Source organism: Archocentrus centrarchus, chromosome 13, assembly GCF_007364275.1.
Source record: "Archocentrus centrarchus isolate MPI-CPG fArcCen1 chromosome 13, fArcCen1, whole genome shotgun sequence".
NCBI lineage: Eukaryota > Metazoa > Chordata > Actinopteri > Cichliformes > Cichlidae > Archocentrus > Archocentrus centrarchus.
This window is the reverse complement of record NC_044358.1, coordinates 23,422,753-23,440,218: the sequence shown is the minus strand read 5'-3', so window position 1 is coordinate 23,440,218 and position 17,466 is coordinate 23,422,753. Positions and strand designations below refer to the sequence as shown.

The 17,466-nt window shown below is 40.3% G+C and overlaps 1 protein-coding gene across 1 annotated transcript; it reads left to right on the top strand.

The window, feature by feature from the left end:
• The first annotated feature begins 1,781 nt into the window (after nucleotides 1–1,781).
• Nucleotides 1,782–15,788, top strand: kpna4 (karyopherin alpha 4 (importin alpha 3)). Its single transcript, XM_030743702.1, has 17 exons — nucleotides 1,782–2,003; nucleotides 3,852–3,896; nucleotides 4,092–4,181; nucleotides 6,838–6,867; nucleotides 7,097–7,149; nucleotides 8,270–8,365; nucleotides 8,637–8,722; nucleotides 9,380–9,466; nucleotides 9,556–9,725; nucleotides 11,036–11,080; nucleotides 11,219–11,350; nucleotides 13,803–13,931; nucleotides 14,571–14,675; nucleotides 14,762–14,833; nucleotides 15,023–15,185; nucleotides 15,285–15,379; nucleotides 15,549–15,788. The coding sequence occupies exons 1-17, from the start codon at nucleotides 1,935–1,937 to the stop codon at nucleotides 15,642–15,644; spliced, it is 1,563 nt and encodes a 520-aa protein (XP_030599562.1). The 5' UTR covers nucleotides 1,782–1,934; the 3' UTR covers nucleotides 15,645–15,788.
• Nucleotides 15,789–17,466: the final 1,678 nt, after the last annotated feature.

Genomic DNA, 17,466 nt, shown 5'->3' with positions numbered 1-17,466 from the left:
TGTGTTAGCCCTGTGACAGATTGGCGACCTGTCCAGGGTGTTTTTTCCCAATGACAGCAGAAATAACCTCCCAAGTCTTAGGTTTTGATACCTTGCCTTTAAGGATATGTTTTTCAAACTTGTTTCTTCGTACAAACATGACGCCCACAGATAAATATAATAGTTAAGTAATTAAATTGATATCTTCCAAAGCTTCCTAATTTGTTTTACACGTCACTAGCAAACGGATGTTCAACGTGTCCTTCTGGATTGTGGCTTTGACACTCGCTAATCCTCACCCTTCTGTTGCTCATAGAGCCTAGGGTGCTACACTTTGGGTGGAGACGTGTGGCTAGCTTATTATTCCAGCTGGGTATCTGATGACTAATAGTGAATGTGTATTGATGGATTGATGATCTTACTCCCTACCACTGACCTGGCTTCTCAGCACCAGTCTTACCTTCTGGAGGTATTTAGCTGTGGCTGACTTTGCATTTTCATCATAGTTCCAGTTGGCTGGAACTATGGATATCCAGGTACTTGTCTTGTACTTGTCTCCTATCCACTCCACCCCTTCGGTCCAGATCACTTCATTCGGCCACACTTATCCAGTCCAAATAACACTGTATAAAGTCAGGACTTATATCTGATTGAGATGCTTTGGCTTGACCTTAAACAGGCTGTTTATGCTCAAAAACCCTACACTGTGGCTGAATTAAAAAAATTCTGCAAAGACGAGTGGGCCAAAATTCCTCCACAGTAATGTGAAAGACTCATTACCAGTTATTGCAAATGCTTGATTTCAATTCTTGCTGCCAAGGGTGGCACAACCAGGCCTTAGGTTTGGGGGGAATTACTTTTTCACACAGGGACCGGTAAGTTTGGATAGGAGTTTCATCCTAATAAATAAAAACTGCATTTTTTATTTACTTGGAATATCTTTGTCTAAAATAAAAATGTGTTTAATCATGTGAAACATGGGCCAGCACGGTGGTGCAGTGGTTATCACTGTTGCCTCACAGCAAGAAGGTCCTGCGTGCAAATACAATCTGGGGCATTTCTGTGTGGAGTTTGCACATTCTCCCTGTGTCTGTATAGGCTTCCTCCCACAGTCCAAAGACATGCATGGGGTTAGGTTAATTGGTGATTCCAAACTGACTGTAGGTGTGAATGTGAGTGGGAATGGTTGTTTGTCCCTCTGTGTTAGCCCTGCATCACTACTCTGCTCTCCTGTCCAGGGTGTACCCTGCCTTTTGCCCTATAACAGCTGGGATAGGCTCCGGCCTCCCTCATGACCCTGAACTGGAAAAGTGGAAGAACATGGATGATGATCTGAAATATGAAAGTATGACGAATATGTAAAAAAAAAAAAAAATTGGGTATTTGTCAGTGACAAATCTTTATAAATTGATAAGTATTATAATGCACATACAATACACGTGACACGTGTAATCATTCATATGTAAATGTGTACAATATTGTTATATTGTTGTTGTATTTACATTTCATATACATATACACACATAATCACCTGAGTTTTTTAACAAAGGTGTATTTTGTTTATCTAATTTAATTTTAATTTATTTTTATTTCAGATAACCAAAAAACTAAAATGTATTTTCACTCCTAGTTTTATTTATTTTTTTAACCTAGCGTTGTGTGGAGTGCGTGAATATACGTCTCTCTATCGGTACATACATAAATATAAATGACATTTCTGATTAAATATCATGTAGTGAGCGCTGCACGAATGAGCGTTATCGGGGAATTCCCCACCCTTCCGCTACGCCAGATCGAGGCTGCCCTCCACCACCGGCATTCCCAGTATGCACCGCGGACTGAGCAGCGAAAAATAGTCAGCTAACGAAAGGCTGAGAAAAAGGAACCAGAAAAGCGGTAGCTCACCAGCTAAATCCACGAGATAAATTGTATCTAACGTAACCAGAACCGCTAACATGGCTGACAACGAGAAACTGGACAACCAGCGGCTGAAGAATTTCAAGAATAAAGGCCGTGATTTGGAGGTAAAAGTTGTGCCGATCGGTGTCGAAGAGCTCCTCTTTTCCACGGCGTCGCCGCTGTTCGCCTCCAGCTTCGCCGCTCCGTTTCCCTGTGACGTCGTTTCTAATTTCCACCGTTGGGAACTTTGTACTCCGACCGGGCCTTCACATTTAGCCCGTTTTAAATCTTTGCCGAGGGCCGGCCGACTCCCCGCTGTGTCCCGCTGGTTTCGTTAACCCACGGGCCGCTTTGGCTATAAAACACGTCAGAAAAGCTAGTCAGAGTTCATCTGCTAGCCCGCTGCTAGCCAGGCCCACGGGGTACATGCTAGCTCAAATGAAAACTGACCCACCAGATCGGTCTAGCTCGGCGTGTTACCCACCGTCTGATCTAAAAGCACACACAAGGGGGGCTTTCGTGCTGTTCTTTAGAACTATTTAATTTATTGCCAGGCTAATATGGCGGCAGGTCAAAGATATTTTGACGCTGCAGTTAGCTAGCCTATGCTAACTTGGTGATTGGGTTTGGTGGTGCTGCTGGCTGCAGTTCCACCCATCCCCCGTCTTTATAATCAAAAACAATGGCGGAAACCAGTTAGCTTATTTGCTGGCCGGTTACCTGTGTCTTTAATCGAGGCTTGGAGGGTTTTTTGGGTTTTTTTTTTTTGGAGGGGTCCAGGCGGTGGGTTTCTTTAATGCTAACATTACACGTTTTGCGAGAACAGCGCGCACAGCTAGGATATCACGATTACACGAGCCATAGATCAGAGCTACACGTTAGCTAACGTCGTATCGATAAGTTAACAGGCGACTTAGAGTCGGCTCATGGTGTCAGCCTTTCACTAACGTTACCCACCGCTGATATTGTTTTCATGCGGGCTTACTTAAGATGTATAAGCAGGATATACTCAAACATCCTGTCTGACGAGTCTGCAGCGCGGTAGGCCTCCGGACACGAACTGTCTGGCCCCGCAACATGCTAAAAACTTAAGTTATAAGAACCACGGTGCAGGTGTGTTATTGATGAACGCGTAGCTCCGTCAGTCATCAGCCGAAACTTATTTTCATCAGTTATATACTGCCTGTAATGTGTCTCTTCCGTATGGAACAGCTAACGTCGTTTGGTAGAAAACCCCTGCATTAAAGTTTGTCATTGTGAAGGTTAGAAAAAGGTTTTATTTTTAATAAAATCCTATGTGGTCTCAGGTTTAATAAGATCCTATCCCTTTGCTGTCAGGAAATGTAAATTTTTATTGATTTTAAATTGTCTCCCAAGTCCAGGCCATCAGATGACAAACATAATCGATGCACTATTTCAGTTTTTCATAAAACGATTCTTTCAGCTTTTTGCTGCAAGTGAGGGTCATGAGTGAGACCTGACAAGATTAATTCAGACCACCTTGTGTTTCCTACAGTTTATCCAGTCCATGAATAATAATGCAGGTTGACTCAGTTTTCAAATTTGAGTCAACCTGTATTGCAAATTTTTTTATAATGCTGTACAGTACAGTACCACAAACAATAATTACTTTTTGCAGAACTGCGGTCTTTTGGATTCATTTGATGATAAAGTGCCAGTTGAGTGCATCTCATCATGTTTGTCTTTTACAAGGAAGACTGTGAATAAAAACTGTATTTGCTGAAGAACAGTTAGCTGTGTTATGGTCTTAAGCTGAGTCATATTAGGTCAGTCTCTCATATGCAGTGTGGGCTGTTGGCTTGATGCTTCAAGTATGATTGACAGTTTATCAGCTCGGGTCACTCAGACTGAACCCTGACTGTAGACAGTGGACAAATTTGAATTGACTGAAGACAGCATTCATATTATAGCTCCATTTTTGCATAACGTTCCCATTTCCATCTTTCCCACAGACTATGAGAAGACAGAGGACTGAAGTAGTGGTGGAACTCAGAAAGGTAATCACATTTGTTTGATATTTTACCATCAACTCCGAACACTGTGACTTTTAAGGTACATTACATTATGTTCTGGTCTGTTATCTGCAAATTATCTTTGACATAGTGTGCTGAAATACAGAGTTTTCCATGTAGTGATGATGAAATTCTGCAGGAGGATGTATGAAGTATTATTTCTATTCCCCTCTACCACAGAACAAAAGAGATGAGCACCTTCTGAAGAGGAGAAATGTTCCCCATGAGGACATCTGTGAGGACTCTGACGTTGACGGAGATTTCAGATCGGTACGTTTTGTGTCTTCCACTTAAGTCTCCACCAGCAAGTCAAGTAAACATGTTTTTAGTTTTTGTATTTTAAAGGTGGGGTACTGTCCAAGCAGTAGGAATGACAGCCTGGCAGGAAGGTTGTTGTGACTATTTGTCCAAGGAGGTTTTGTACATTTGTACATTTCATCGCACTGATGAAACACTCTAGAAATTTAGGACCTGCTGACATCTTGTTCATGTGATGCTGCCTTTGTGGCTCTCTTTGCTGTATACCAGCCGGGTGCGGCACGAGTGTGAACAAACATGCAGTTTGTCTAGTTATGTGCTTGTTGATGTCTGAGTTTCCTGAAGTAAGATGATTTTTTTTTTTTTTTTTTCCCTGTGCATGTGGAGGTTACTTGGTAGAATATTACAACGCACCAAGTGAAAGTATTCCTCCTTAGGATTTTGTTATTTTTGGGGGGTATTTAGTGGCCTTTTCTCTGAAGGCTAATTGCCAGGTTATTTAATTTCTGATTATGTTAACTGTGCAGTGAACACCTATGTGAATATTTTTTTTTTCTTCTTAAAATGCATACCAAGTAAGAAAAGTGACATGAGTAATATAAGAAATACTGTTAGGAATATCTTTAGGACTGCCCCCAAATCAGAAACCTTTCATTTGACTCGGGCTTGACTTGATATGCATTTCTGTTCAAATCAAGCTCTTTTAGTCTTAGGGTTAGGGTCAATTTAGACAATGTGTAAATGCATGCACAGTCAAGTTAATCAATGAAATATGTCATGGCACTGCAGTCTTTGAAATGACCTACATCCTTCTACTCTGTAACTGATCCATTTCAAGCTATACAGCGTTTGCTGTTCATTAAGTTTGCATTTAGCATTTTTTAAGATTCCTTTAAAGTTCAAAATACTCCTGTGTCTTTACTCTAGCTCAAAAAACCTTTACTGTCTGTGATGGTGATGAGGATGCAGAGGGAGACGCTCATCATGTTGCATGACCTAGCCTATGTTCATTTTCTTTTAGGACAGAGAACACGGTACACAGCAACATTGGATAGCTGTTACACTGAGGCTTGGGCCTTTCTAGACATTTCATGGTTGATTACAGAAACTTCATCACCTCCTCTCGGCACACTTCATAGTGGCTACACTGTGTTTTAGTAATGTTACTTCCACACAACGCAGTAGCTACAAGACAGAGGAGTGAACCACAAGGCCACCTTCCTGAAACGTGAAGGGTCAGCCAGTTACGAGGATATCACTCTACCTTAAATTTCAGCTCTTTTCATTAGTTGGCCTCGTGCATAGTGCATGTTGTCATCTGGATGAATGCGTGCTCACTTCAAAGAATCTGAGTCAGATCTTTTCTCTCAGTGGACAGCCCTGCAATCTTTCTCTGATTAAACACAGAAGACATCGTCCATTTTCAGGGTGTACCTTATTTTCAGTGTAGCATTTTTCTTACCACGTCACAAGCTCGTTTTGTGGAAATGCAGTAAGTTGGATCCTTAGTTTTAAATTCTACACCTGAGAAGCTTGACGCTAATCTACAAATGTCTCAATAGTCATCCCCTTGTATATGCAGTGTTAGCTCACGCTTCATGTTTTGTGATCACACAAAATGGATCCGCCAGCCTTCATGTATCTGGGTTTGGTGGCATTCCTGGATTAAAATGGCCACTCAGCAGTTCAAAATTAAATCACTCTGACTACCTTGTGGTGTTGAGAAGGCTAACTTAGAATGGGCTGCTTAGCAATAGATCAACAATGACATGCTGCTCTGAGTCACTGCAAGACATTAGACCAGCTTTCGTGAAAGCGCTCTTGATGATAGTATTTTATTTAAAATAAGACATCAGTTGTGTTGCCTTTACGATTTTTATTTGTTCACTCATTTATTTGGTGTTTTGGGCCCCCTTTTAATGTCAGCCTTTTCAAAATGTGTCTTTTGCACATGCACTAAATTCCAAGTTTCCTTCAGCGTTTGCTTTCATTATTCTTCTATCAAGTATTTTTAATATCTCTAGGTTAGAGTTGCCTCTTTAATAATTCACTCAGATATATGTTGTAAACACACAATCATAAATCTGCTTCAAGTACACTGAAGGATGTTTGTATGTTTTTTTTTTTTTTTTTTTTTTTCTGGTTTGACTAATGTTGCAAGTCTGCCCCACCCCCCCTTTCCCCTTTATTATTATTTTTTAATCTGAGGCTTCTTACAACAATCTGTTAGTCGGAGCCTACGTTTAACTCTGAACTCAGGGGGAACTGGGTGAGGGTGCCAATTGGCATTTTGTCATGGTGAATGCTGGCCTGCACGTCCGGCTCACTGACTGTTACACCATAACACCAGACTGGTTTAAGTAAGACTCCTGATGGCGTTTCTCAATCCCCAGCCTCCTCTTGCTGTATCAGCTGGTACTTTAGCACTTTACTGACTCTCCTTCCTTTTGAGTATTTTTCACGTATAAAAGCAAGGAGCTAACAGATGTCTGCTCGCTGTAATTTTGAACACTCAGTACACGCTTTTAATAGTGCAATTTTTTTTTTTTTCACACACTGGATTTAAAATGTTTTTTTCTATTATTTAGCCTGTATATATTTTTTTAACACTAAGGTATACATATTTAACAAAGAATCCTAATGATCCTTCTGAAATTTTCTTTTTCAGCAAAACACCTCTCTTGAAGCAATAGTACAAGTAAGTTTTATATTTCCTTTCCTGGTGTTTCCTAGCTTTTCTAAGTTGAATTATTTATTCAAATTGACACTTGTCCTTCAAAGTCATCTTAATGTCTTATATAATTGACTGATTATTATGAGCAGGAAATTGGCTGTCCTCTGATTTTCTTTTGGAAAACTGTTTGTTTTGATATTAAATATTTTAGCTGTTGTGTGGTGCATGATTTAGTGGTTGTTGTGTTTTGTAGAATGCCACCAGTGATAACCAGGGCGTCCAGCTCAGCGCTGTCCAGGCTGCCAGGTGAATACACACACACACACATTTTCTTAGTGTATCTCAGTAACTGTTATTTCTCTCATACAATGGTGGTGTCGTATTGCAAATAGAAAACACTCACAGCTCTCCCTTACTGCTGTTTGTGCAGTTTTTACAGTCAGTAAACTTTACTGACCTTGTCAGACTAATATTATTAACAGCAGCTTTTTGCTTGTTATTATTCAACATCTGGGTCACAAGTGTACGTGCAAACTGCTGATTCTGCGCCGGAACAGCAAAGCTTTGTCTCGACAAGCTTTCTGGTTGAAATTGTGGGTTCTCTGCTTAATGCAGCTTCAGTGTTGCATTTTCTGGGGCTGAATGTTTTTCCAGCTTTGCTTGACAGCTGCGATTTAAGAGTAAGCCAGCCCTGTCTAATTAATGGACATTGTAAATGGCACTGCAGCTCATTTGTGCAGCCTTTGTGTCAGATGCAGCATAAGGTAACCAAAACACATTTCTGTTCCAGGAATGTTTTTTTTTTTTTTTTTTTTTTTTTTTTGCTATTTTTGTCATCAAGCTATATCCTGTTATAATATCCTCATCTTAAACACCTGATGTGTGGGCTGGGCAATCATTGAATTTTGTTTTCAGTTTTGCTTTTGGCTTTCAACTAATATGAAAACAAGATAATTGAGATAAAAATGTTACGGTGCGGCTTTTGGTTTGTCTCAAATCCAGAGCACAACTTGCCATTAAAGCAGTGGCAACTTTTGTCACTCAACAACAGGCTGAGGTTCACAGGCTGTTTAATTGTTTATTTTAGGTGGATTTTCTTAAAAGATCAAATAAATCCACTCAACAGATGCATGATAGGAGTACATGTGTTAAATACCAAAATAATAGTGATTGTGGATTTTGCCTTAGTCTGATGTTGTGTAGTGTTGTTTTAGGTGATAAGCAGGATGAAGTCTCCTTGGAGGCACTGACATCGTGATTGACTTACATTTTCTAGATACTTGACATTCTTTTGCTGTTTCTCTGTGTGCTGAGCTCCTTCAGCTTGTGTGTGTGTGTGTGTGTGTGTGTGTGTGTGAGTGTGAGTCTGAGTGTGAGTGTGAGAGAGAGAGAGTAACTTTCTTTTGTTTCTTCATTGTTTTTGTAGGAAATTGTTGTCCAGTGACCGTAATCCTCCCATAGATGACCTGATTAAGTCTGGGATCCTTCCTATCCTGGTGCACTGCCTGGACAGAGATGACAAGTGAGCTGGCTGTTTCTGTCTACATGTAGCGTTGAATTGTCCTTTTTTGTTGGCCGTCTTCTCTGATCGTGTTGCGTTTATGTAAACTTCAGAGTTATGCTAATGAACCAGCAGGTTTTAGCTCTGCCTACATCTAAACATTGTCGTAGATATGCAAATGTGTTCTAGTTTTCACCTTCCAGCAATGGCACAACATAAGTGATTCATTAGTATGCTCTTACTGTTAAAACATGCTCATTCCTGCAATTGCCTCTTCTGCACCTTTCTATAGCCCATCTCTCCAGTTTGAGGCAGCCTGGGCTCTAACCAACATAGCCTCGGGTACCTCAGAGCAGACCCAAGCTGTGGTCCAGTCCAGTAAGTGTCATTTTATCACAACATGTCACTTCAGTTTCTGAGAATTATGTCACTTTTTTCTGTAATGCATCTTAACTTTGCAAAGGAAATTACATTATAGTTTAACAGATAATGAAGTGGTTACATTTTATTTTTTAGAAGTCCAGATTTTTTTCTTTTTGGTGTTGCAACTTCTATGGTTAAAGTCTCATTTTCTTATTTCTTAACTCATTTATTTGCGTTATTGTCACATAGTTAGTTGATACTGTCAACCAGTCACTCAGTTTTCCCTAGCATCCAGTGGTTGCCAAGTGGTCTCCAGGCCTGTGTTACTGAGGTCTGAGCAGAGTTGCCTGCTTGATCTTGTTTTTTGTCGCTTGAATTCATGACCGGTTGTCAGTTTGTGACAGATCACATTAAACAGCAGCACTTGCACCAAGTTAGAACAAAGTGCAGCTGAAACACTTAAATCAGTTAATTAGGGAATTATTCATCTTTACATAAAGTCTTAATCTATGATGTATTATGCATTCTTATGCAGCACTGAAGAAACTTTAGCTTTGAATGAAGTACATTTTAATTAGTAACCATAATGAGGATTAAAAATGCTTTCTTCCAAGTTTCTGTTTGTTTAGTCACTGATTTATTATTTTTTAATAATCTGTTTCCCTTGTGTAGATGCTGTGCCACTCTTCTTGAGGCTGCTTCACTCACCTCACCAGAATGTGTGTGAACAGGCTGTCTGGGCCCTGGGGAACATCATAGGTGAGCTGCCGTTTGCGTGAACGTGACTGTTGGAAGTAAATTGTAAGTCAGTCCTAAAACTGTTTCTGAAATCTCTGTTTTCTTTCCAGGCGATGGCCCTCAGTGCAGAGACTATGTGATCAGCTTGGGTGTGGTCAAGCCTCTGCTCTCTTTCATCAGTCCCTCCATCCCCATCACCTTTCTCCGCAATGTCACTTGGGTCATGGTCAATCTGTGCCGTCACAAGGACCCTCCACCACCCATGGAGACAATCCAGGAGGTATGTAGAGAAAGAATGTGTTCATAAGGGTGCAGGGATGCACTGATTTCATTTGGATTTTTTTTTTAATTCCCTCTTTTTGTGCCAGGAGCAAAAAGACAAGGTTTAAAAAAGCAGATTAAAGGTCTTTGGATTTTAACATTTAGACAGTGCAAAATTAACGTGACTCATTGGCCGCTGTCATCTGCTGTTTCTTTTACACAGCGAAAAATGTACAGCAAAGCTACAGAAGTTCAAATGAAATTTGCCATCTGACGATATTTAAATCAGGCAGCCTGCTGAAAGCTGTGAGCAGCCGTCCTGCTTTAGATGGTGGGGACACCTGCAGCAAGCAGGGGTAGGCATGGGATGTACTTGGCCATACTTATTTCAAGGCTCTAGTAATTTTATGTTGTATTATAAATTATTATATAAATTGTATTAATATTTTAAAAGATTATATATTTCTTATTGATGACTCGATTAATTGATGGAATAATTGATAAAATACTCGATTACTAATATAATCGATAGCTTGTGCTCTAATGCACTGTATATAAATATATTGTGCCCTAAACCTTCATTCTTACTAATGCATTACTAATAGCACAAGTCTGAGGAAAAGCAACCTCCGGTTTTCTTGATCTGTGACCGTAACGTTTTTTCCCACAAGTTTATAGACACCTTTAATAGTTTGAAGTCTTATTGAAGAAAACATGATGACCATTTAGTAAATTATTGGTCCCATTAGAGACCAAAAAGGGAATAAAACAGTTTGCTTTCAGGTGGGCCTAAATTGTTATGGACAAGTCCCTACAGTATGAATGTGCAGTGTCCCTTGCTTGTCATATCTGGTTTCATAACGCTCAGCTCAAGACTTCAATAACCTGTGGGCGATGTCACGGTGGCTGTGTCCGTCTTTTAAATAGATCAGTGGGTCACTTCTAACATTGAGACCAGGTTGGACATTAGGACAGTGCATGCCTTAATAAATTCTACCGAAGACAAAAGAAACTATAAAATTGATTCCACATCCATCTGACTTAATGTCCTATTGGAGTTTCTTAGAGGTGAGCCACGCAGTGCAGCGTTCAGTGAACCTGACGTTTCTGAAGTCTGTGTAAGAGCACCTGAGGCTTGTCAAAGGAAAGCAACTTAATTGTTTTAGTTGTTTTTGTGTTGAAATCAAATGTTTCATATTTAGTGAAGATGTCAGGATCAGTGATTAATTATGCAGTCATTGTAGCTATGATCAAACCTGAATCATAGGAACCTTTTTTGTGTTTTCAGTCATTTTATCCACCTAATGACGCATATTCTTTGTTTCTCAGATCCTGCCAGCTCTCTGCGTTCTGATCCACCACACTGATGTCAGTGTGAGTACCTGGAACTGTCCTACATAGCTATGATGGACACACTACTCCCAGTTTCTGCTAAATTATCACTGTTGAATGAAGTTTAAACAGAAAGCTAAATGTATTCGTTTGAATCTTTTCTTGCTTTGCTGCCTCCAGATCTTGGTAGACACAGTGTGGGCTCTGTCCTACCTGACGGATGCAGGGAATGAGCAGATCCAAATGGTTATTGACTCTGGCATTGTTCCACATCTGGTACCTCTGCTCAGTCACCAGGAGGTCAAAGTTCAGGTATGGGAAAGGAACAGGGGCTTTTTATGACTGATTAAACCTAATTTGGGTCTTATCTTAAAAATACCATTGTTACAGAAGAATGAACCAACACCTTGGGGCAATTAAGTGCTGCTCTCACAGCCAAAGGAAATCTTGGTTCATTGAAATTGTACCTATTCTTCAAATTATTGATTAGTCGCACAGAAAAATAAATCTACACATCACCTCTAAATTAACCATATGCCTCTGAATGTGTCGAGCACAACACAGTGTACTTCAAAAGTGCCACAGTTCGCAGACTTCCGCAAACAAATACCATAATACCCCTATATGGCTGTGAAGTGCAATTTCTGAGCTTTCAGGAACGGTTTGAATTTTTCTGATAGGACAAACGGTCACGGAAAAGCCAGCGCTGATACACTACATCTTAACCAGCTGTTTGCGGCTAGTAAGGGCAGGAAACCGGCGCTTCAGCGGCGATCGCCCAGAGTTAAAGGATTAACTAAATCAGACAATCAGACATGGTGGTCTGTGTTCACTCTAAAGCTATTTTTGCCTCTTCCCTTATTCACAAGGAAGTCACCACAGCAGATAGGTCTGCATATTTGATTTGGTAATTTTACACCAGATTCCATTCCCGACGCAACCCCTAAGAAATTTCTCTCTCCTTCTGGGATTGAACTACACTATGGAGCTACTCGATTAGTCTTATTACCCTAAATAACTTATGAATAAATATTCAAAACTAGGATTTGCATTGCATTAAATAATTTTTTTTGGCAAATAAATTTTATACTGAAATGATAACAGATTTAGAGCCAACCAGCGCTCCCCTACCCATAATCATAATTTTCAAAAATAAACCTACATTAGCTGGTAATCCCAGAACAAACAAGTAGTGCCGGGCTGAGCTGATTTGAGCGTCGTCTGTCTCACAAACATGTCACTCTCCAAACACTGAATCGCCAAAATAACACACAGGTCCTTTTGTCTATGCCCATAGTTTTCCAAGGTTTAAAAAGTTGAAGAAAAATAACTTTCATTTTATGGTCATTTTTTTTCTTTTTTTTTTTAACGAGCTTTATCTCCTGTAATGAGAAAATATGTGATTTGTCAGCTGGGCAATATAGGGAAATTCAATGATAGTCAAAAGTTGTCATATATTTGCGTATCTGGATCATATCCTGATCAAATGTCGCATGTCCACGGACAATAGTGATTAGTGACTGGTCTAGTGATACAGCTTCTTACTGCAACAAATGAGGATGATGTCTTTTTTCAGCTGTGATATGGCCAAAAATATGCATTAGATGAAGTTGCCCATATTGAATTCAAGTAGCCAGCAAATCCAGAATCTACATCAGATCCAGATGGTCTATGGTTTGGCACTATATGTCACTATGTTAAGTAATTCTATTTATTTATTTTTTCAATTTTTTCAAATTTTTTTTTTTTTTTAATTAATAATTTTTTTATTATTTATTTATTTTACCTCTGACCCTGACCTAATTAAGGCAATAATGTAATCAGGTGATGTAGGGGTCACTGGACCTCTTTCATGCAAATTTGGTATGAATCAGACTGGTAGTTATGCTGTAATATTGTTAACACTCAAACAGACAAATATACCCAAAACAATATCCTGTTTCCCCCTCTGGGGGTGGGATAAAGATTTTTAAGAATATGGTTGAAGGGCCTTGTGTCCAGAGCAAAATGTTAGACTACTGGTGTTGTGATTTCACATTTACATGAAAGAGGAGGCTTTGTGTCCAGCTTGGACTGGGTGTTGTTGACACACTGAAGAAGTGAAGCCGTCACTTGATGCAACCAAACATATTGAAAGACATCATTTCAGACTCAAAGCCTCAAGCATTAAACACCAAAGTTAACAGACTCCAACCCAGATAAGTTAGCCTACTGCGTTTAAACTATATGCTTTGTTGCTCCTTGACAAACAGTTGCTTTGAAGTAGAGTAAGCAAATATTAATTTAACATAAACATAAGTGAGACGTTAACCTCGCAGTATCTATTAGGTTTGGGGAGTTTAACATTGTGAAGAGGAGCTTTGTTTTCAAAACATCCAAATTCTTACAGGTAGTCCATTCCTTCAAAAATAATGTACTGATTTTTCAGACCAATGACAGCTGGATTTCATGGGATTGTATTGATGAACCAATTGCTCTGGAAGATCCGGCTCAAGTACTTAGACTCTACAGGTCATCAATTATGTCCCAGCAGTGCTTTTAATGCTGTTATATCAACAATGGAAACATTAATCAAAGGCAAACACTACTAGTGAAGCAAAAGTGTGAAGATAATTCTGTAACTTTGTAATATTTGAAAACTACTTTTACCTTTAAACTCCAGTGAGCCTGAGTTAAGGCTTTGTGCTACAAGCATATTGAGTATTACAAAATAATTTCTTTAAGCATGTGTCATTATCAAACCTGTTTTATGCTCCTGATCCAGACCGCTGCCCTGAGGGCTGTTGGGAATATAGTGACCGGCACAGACGAACAGACCCAGGTGGTGCTCAACTGCGACGCCCTCAGCCACTTCCCTGCACTCCTCACTCACCCAAAGGAGAAAATCAACAAGGTGACTGTTCTCCGACTGTTTCTAAGAAACACACACAAATTGATGAGCTCAAGCAGTTTCGTCAGTCATCTGGAAGTGATGAAACTGAGACGTGGTGCGAGGGTGAATGCTGCATGAAAGGAAATAGATGGGGCAGATAGCTAAGAGCATGAGTTCAAAAGGTCCAGAATCACGAGGATGAAGAATCGAAGAAAACACCAGCGACTTTATACCTGTAGTTAGTAATATGGGGTGGGGGTGGGGATGAGGGTTAGTAGTGGGTGTATGTGTGCTTGAATGTGTGATACCATGGGTTGGTGCAGAGAGGGTGCTGAAGACCAAATGTCTCTGCTGATATCGGAGTGCATCTGAGACCAGTCACTTAAAAAAAGAGGCCTCCTGTTGTGACTGGACGATGATTAAAGCCTCAAAGTCGCCCTCTCCCCACCCACTGCACTCTGTCTCAACCAGGGGTCAAAACTGTGAGGACCTCTGGATTCTGATCCAGCTTGGCCACAAACAAAACAAAAACAAAAAAAAAGAAAAAATTTTTCTGCTTGGGATCATCAACCCTACACATTGAATGGCTGTGGCACAGCACATCATACCCATGATAGAAAATCATCTCTCACTCTTGTATTTGTGCTTTTTGTCCTGTAGGAGGCAGTGTGGTTCCTGTCCAACATCACAGCAGGTAACCAGCAGCAGGTGCAGGCTGTCATTGATGCCAAGCTAGTTCCCATGATCATTCACCTGCTTGATAAGGTTTGTGTCCATCTTAATTGGATCCTATGTAATTATTTTTGAAGAGCTTAAGGATGGATTGCTTACATTGAATACGTATGTCTTAGGGTGACTTTGGCACTCAGAAAGAAGCAGCCTGGGCCATCAGTAACCTGACAATAAGTGGGAGGAAAGATCAGGTAAGATTCTCCCAAACACTGGAAAAATGTACAAGAAATGGGAAGGCTGAACATTTGTAAAAATAAACTGAAATTACTTTATATTTGCTGCTATAACAAAAAGTTAATTATTTTCATAGTTGAGTAAAATGCTCCTCCTTTTTATAACGTTTGGTTATTGATACTTCACTGTGTTTGTGTTGTCTCCAGGTGGCACACCTGATTGAGAAGCACGTGATCCCTCCATTCTGCAACCTGCTTACAGTGAAGGACGCTCAAGTTGTGCAGGTTGTTCTCGACGGCCTCAGCAATATCCTCAAAATGGCTGATGACGAGGCCGAAACTATTGCTAACCTCATTGAGGAATGTGGAGGTCGGTGCCACACCTGCCATCAGTTTTATTATGATTGCTTTTTAACATACTAGCATCAAGTGTTAATGCATAAGTGGTTTTTATCATTTCGTCCCACAGGTTTGGAAAAGGTGGAGCAACTGCAGAATCATGAAAATGAAGATATCTACAAATTGGCATATGAAATTATTGATCAGTTCTTCTCATCTGATGATGTAAGTTACTTATGATATGAATTTTCTATATTGAAGAAGTTTTCTTCCCCCTACATTAACCCACTTTTTTGAAAAAGCCGCTAATGGTCACGGGCACAGGAACGGTGGCTGGCTGCCACCAGCCGCTGCCGCACCGTGTTAATGCTTCGTTTATTCATCTATCTTTCAGATTGATGAAGACACCAGCCTGGTCCCAGAGGCCATCCAGGGCGGAACTTACGGCTTCAACTCAGCCAACGTGCCAGCCGAGGGATTCCAGTTCTAGACGGCATCTGGGGTATTCTGGAGTTTTGTTCACGATGCAGCACTCTGTTCAACATAAAAAAAATTAGGAGAGAAAGGGCGAGAGAGAGCGAGTGTGAGAAATTTGATCCATTGTGCTTGGCTCGTGGGATCCATGGCTGCATCTTATCTGAGAGAAAAATATGTGGATTTCATTTGGCATTCCAGGGGAACCAGCCCAAATGAAGTTTGAGATGGCGAGTGGGTGCGAGTGAGAATGAGTGGCTACATGTTGCAAAAAAAAGCAAAACATCTACATCGAATGCGTTAAGAGACATGCCGACATAACTTCTGTGTTATTGGAGCTGTCGTCCTCGGAAAAACTACTTCAAATGACAAGAAAAATAATAATAAAAAAACTCCATGTCTGCCCAGGGAGAACAAGGACATTCAAAAATAAGAAAATCAAGTGATCTTGAAATATTACAATACAGCAAAATGCAGAAATGAATATAACTGATTCTGAACTGAGATGAACCACGAACCATCACAATTCCGCGGTCCTCCGACTAGAGAGGGCGCCAACCTCAATGTGCCCCTCCCCCAATCGGCCACGCTATCAGACATGTGTGTGAATGGACCCATTTTGTGTACGAATGTCTGGACTCAGCACTGAGGAGCCAGGTTCATCTCCTCCCAACGAGACGCCCCCACGCGGGCGCCGTCCTCTCCCCCTGGTGGGCGGGGCCAGGAGTCCGGCTGCGAGAGAATGGACGGATGAGTCGTGTGTGCTTGGCTGCGTGCGTGACTGGGAGTGTGCGAGACTGGGTAAGAACGCATGCAGAGACGAGGAAAAAAAAAAAAAAAGATACAAAAACAACATCAGAAGAGAAACAAAAATTGCAACAATGAGGCTCGCAAAGTTTTCAGGAAGAAATTCTGCCTTTGAGAGGCTGATCCTCGAAATCCCTGAAGGAACGAACTATGGATATGAGAAAATCATCGTCATCACCAGGATTTTGTTTTTGATTTATTAAGTTAGTATTAATTGACACTGGACAATGTTATTGGCAGGTGTGGAGCAGCAGTGCATTGTATTAAGATGCATTTGGTGGCTTTTGGGCTTTTTCTTTTTGCCTCCAGTGAATTTTTTTTTTTTTCCGTTTTCATGACTTTATTTTCCGGCTTTTAGTTGCATCGCTTCTGTAAAGGTGATTGATGATCGTACTCCATCCTCACACCACATCCCTAACCTGCACACCAGACATGTGCTTGATGCTGTGAAATTGTTGACACCTTTACTTATAATCAACCAAATGACCTGTTCCCCTTGTTAACTCTTTAAATTTTATTTTTTTCCTTCAATTTACAGCAAGATCACTGCTTTGCAGTATTGTTGCCATAGCTTTGATTGTCACCAAGGGAGAAGAGAACGATGGCCATTTCACGTAGGATTGTGAATCATAACCTTTGCATGTACTAAACTATAGCACAGTTATTTTTAGGGTATTTTAGTTTCCTTAGGCTGTGGATACAGTGTAATTTTCATTTTAAGTAAAACTGTGCTTAAATGTTACATGTTTCCCCTTCCCTTTCCCCTCACTAGTGTCTGATTTGCTAAATCTATATGGTTTTTGCACACGTACTGCAAAGTGAGGCCTGAAGTCTTTCTGAAGGTGTGTTGGTGGGTTTTTATAGGTTTTGACCTGCCAACAAAAACTCAATATGCATCACTCACTCAACCACAATCTGTTTTTTTTTTTTTTTTTTTTTTTTTTTTTTTTTTTTCTTTTTCTAGAGTAATCCAAGGATGCTTTTTAGTGAGAAAATATTGAGTTTATTTCAGGAGGTGGTTTAACCTCCCC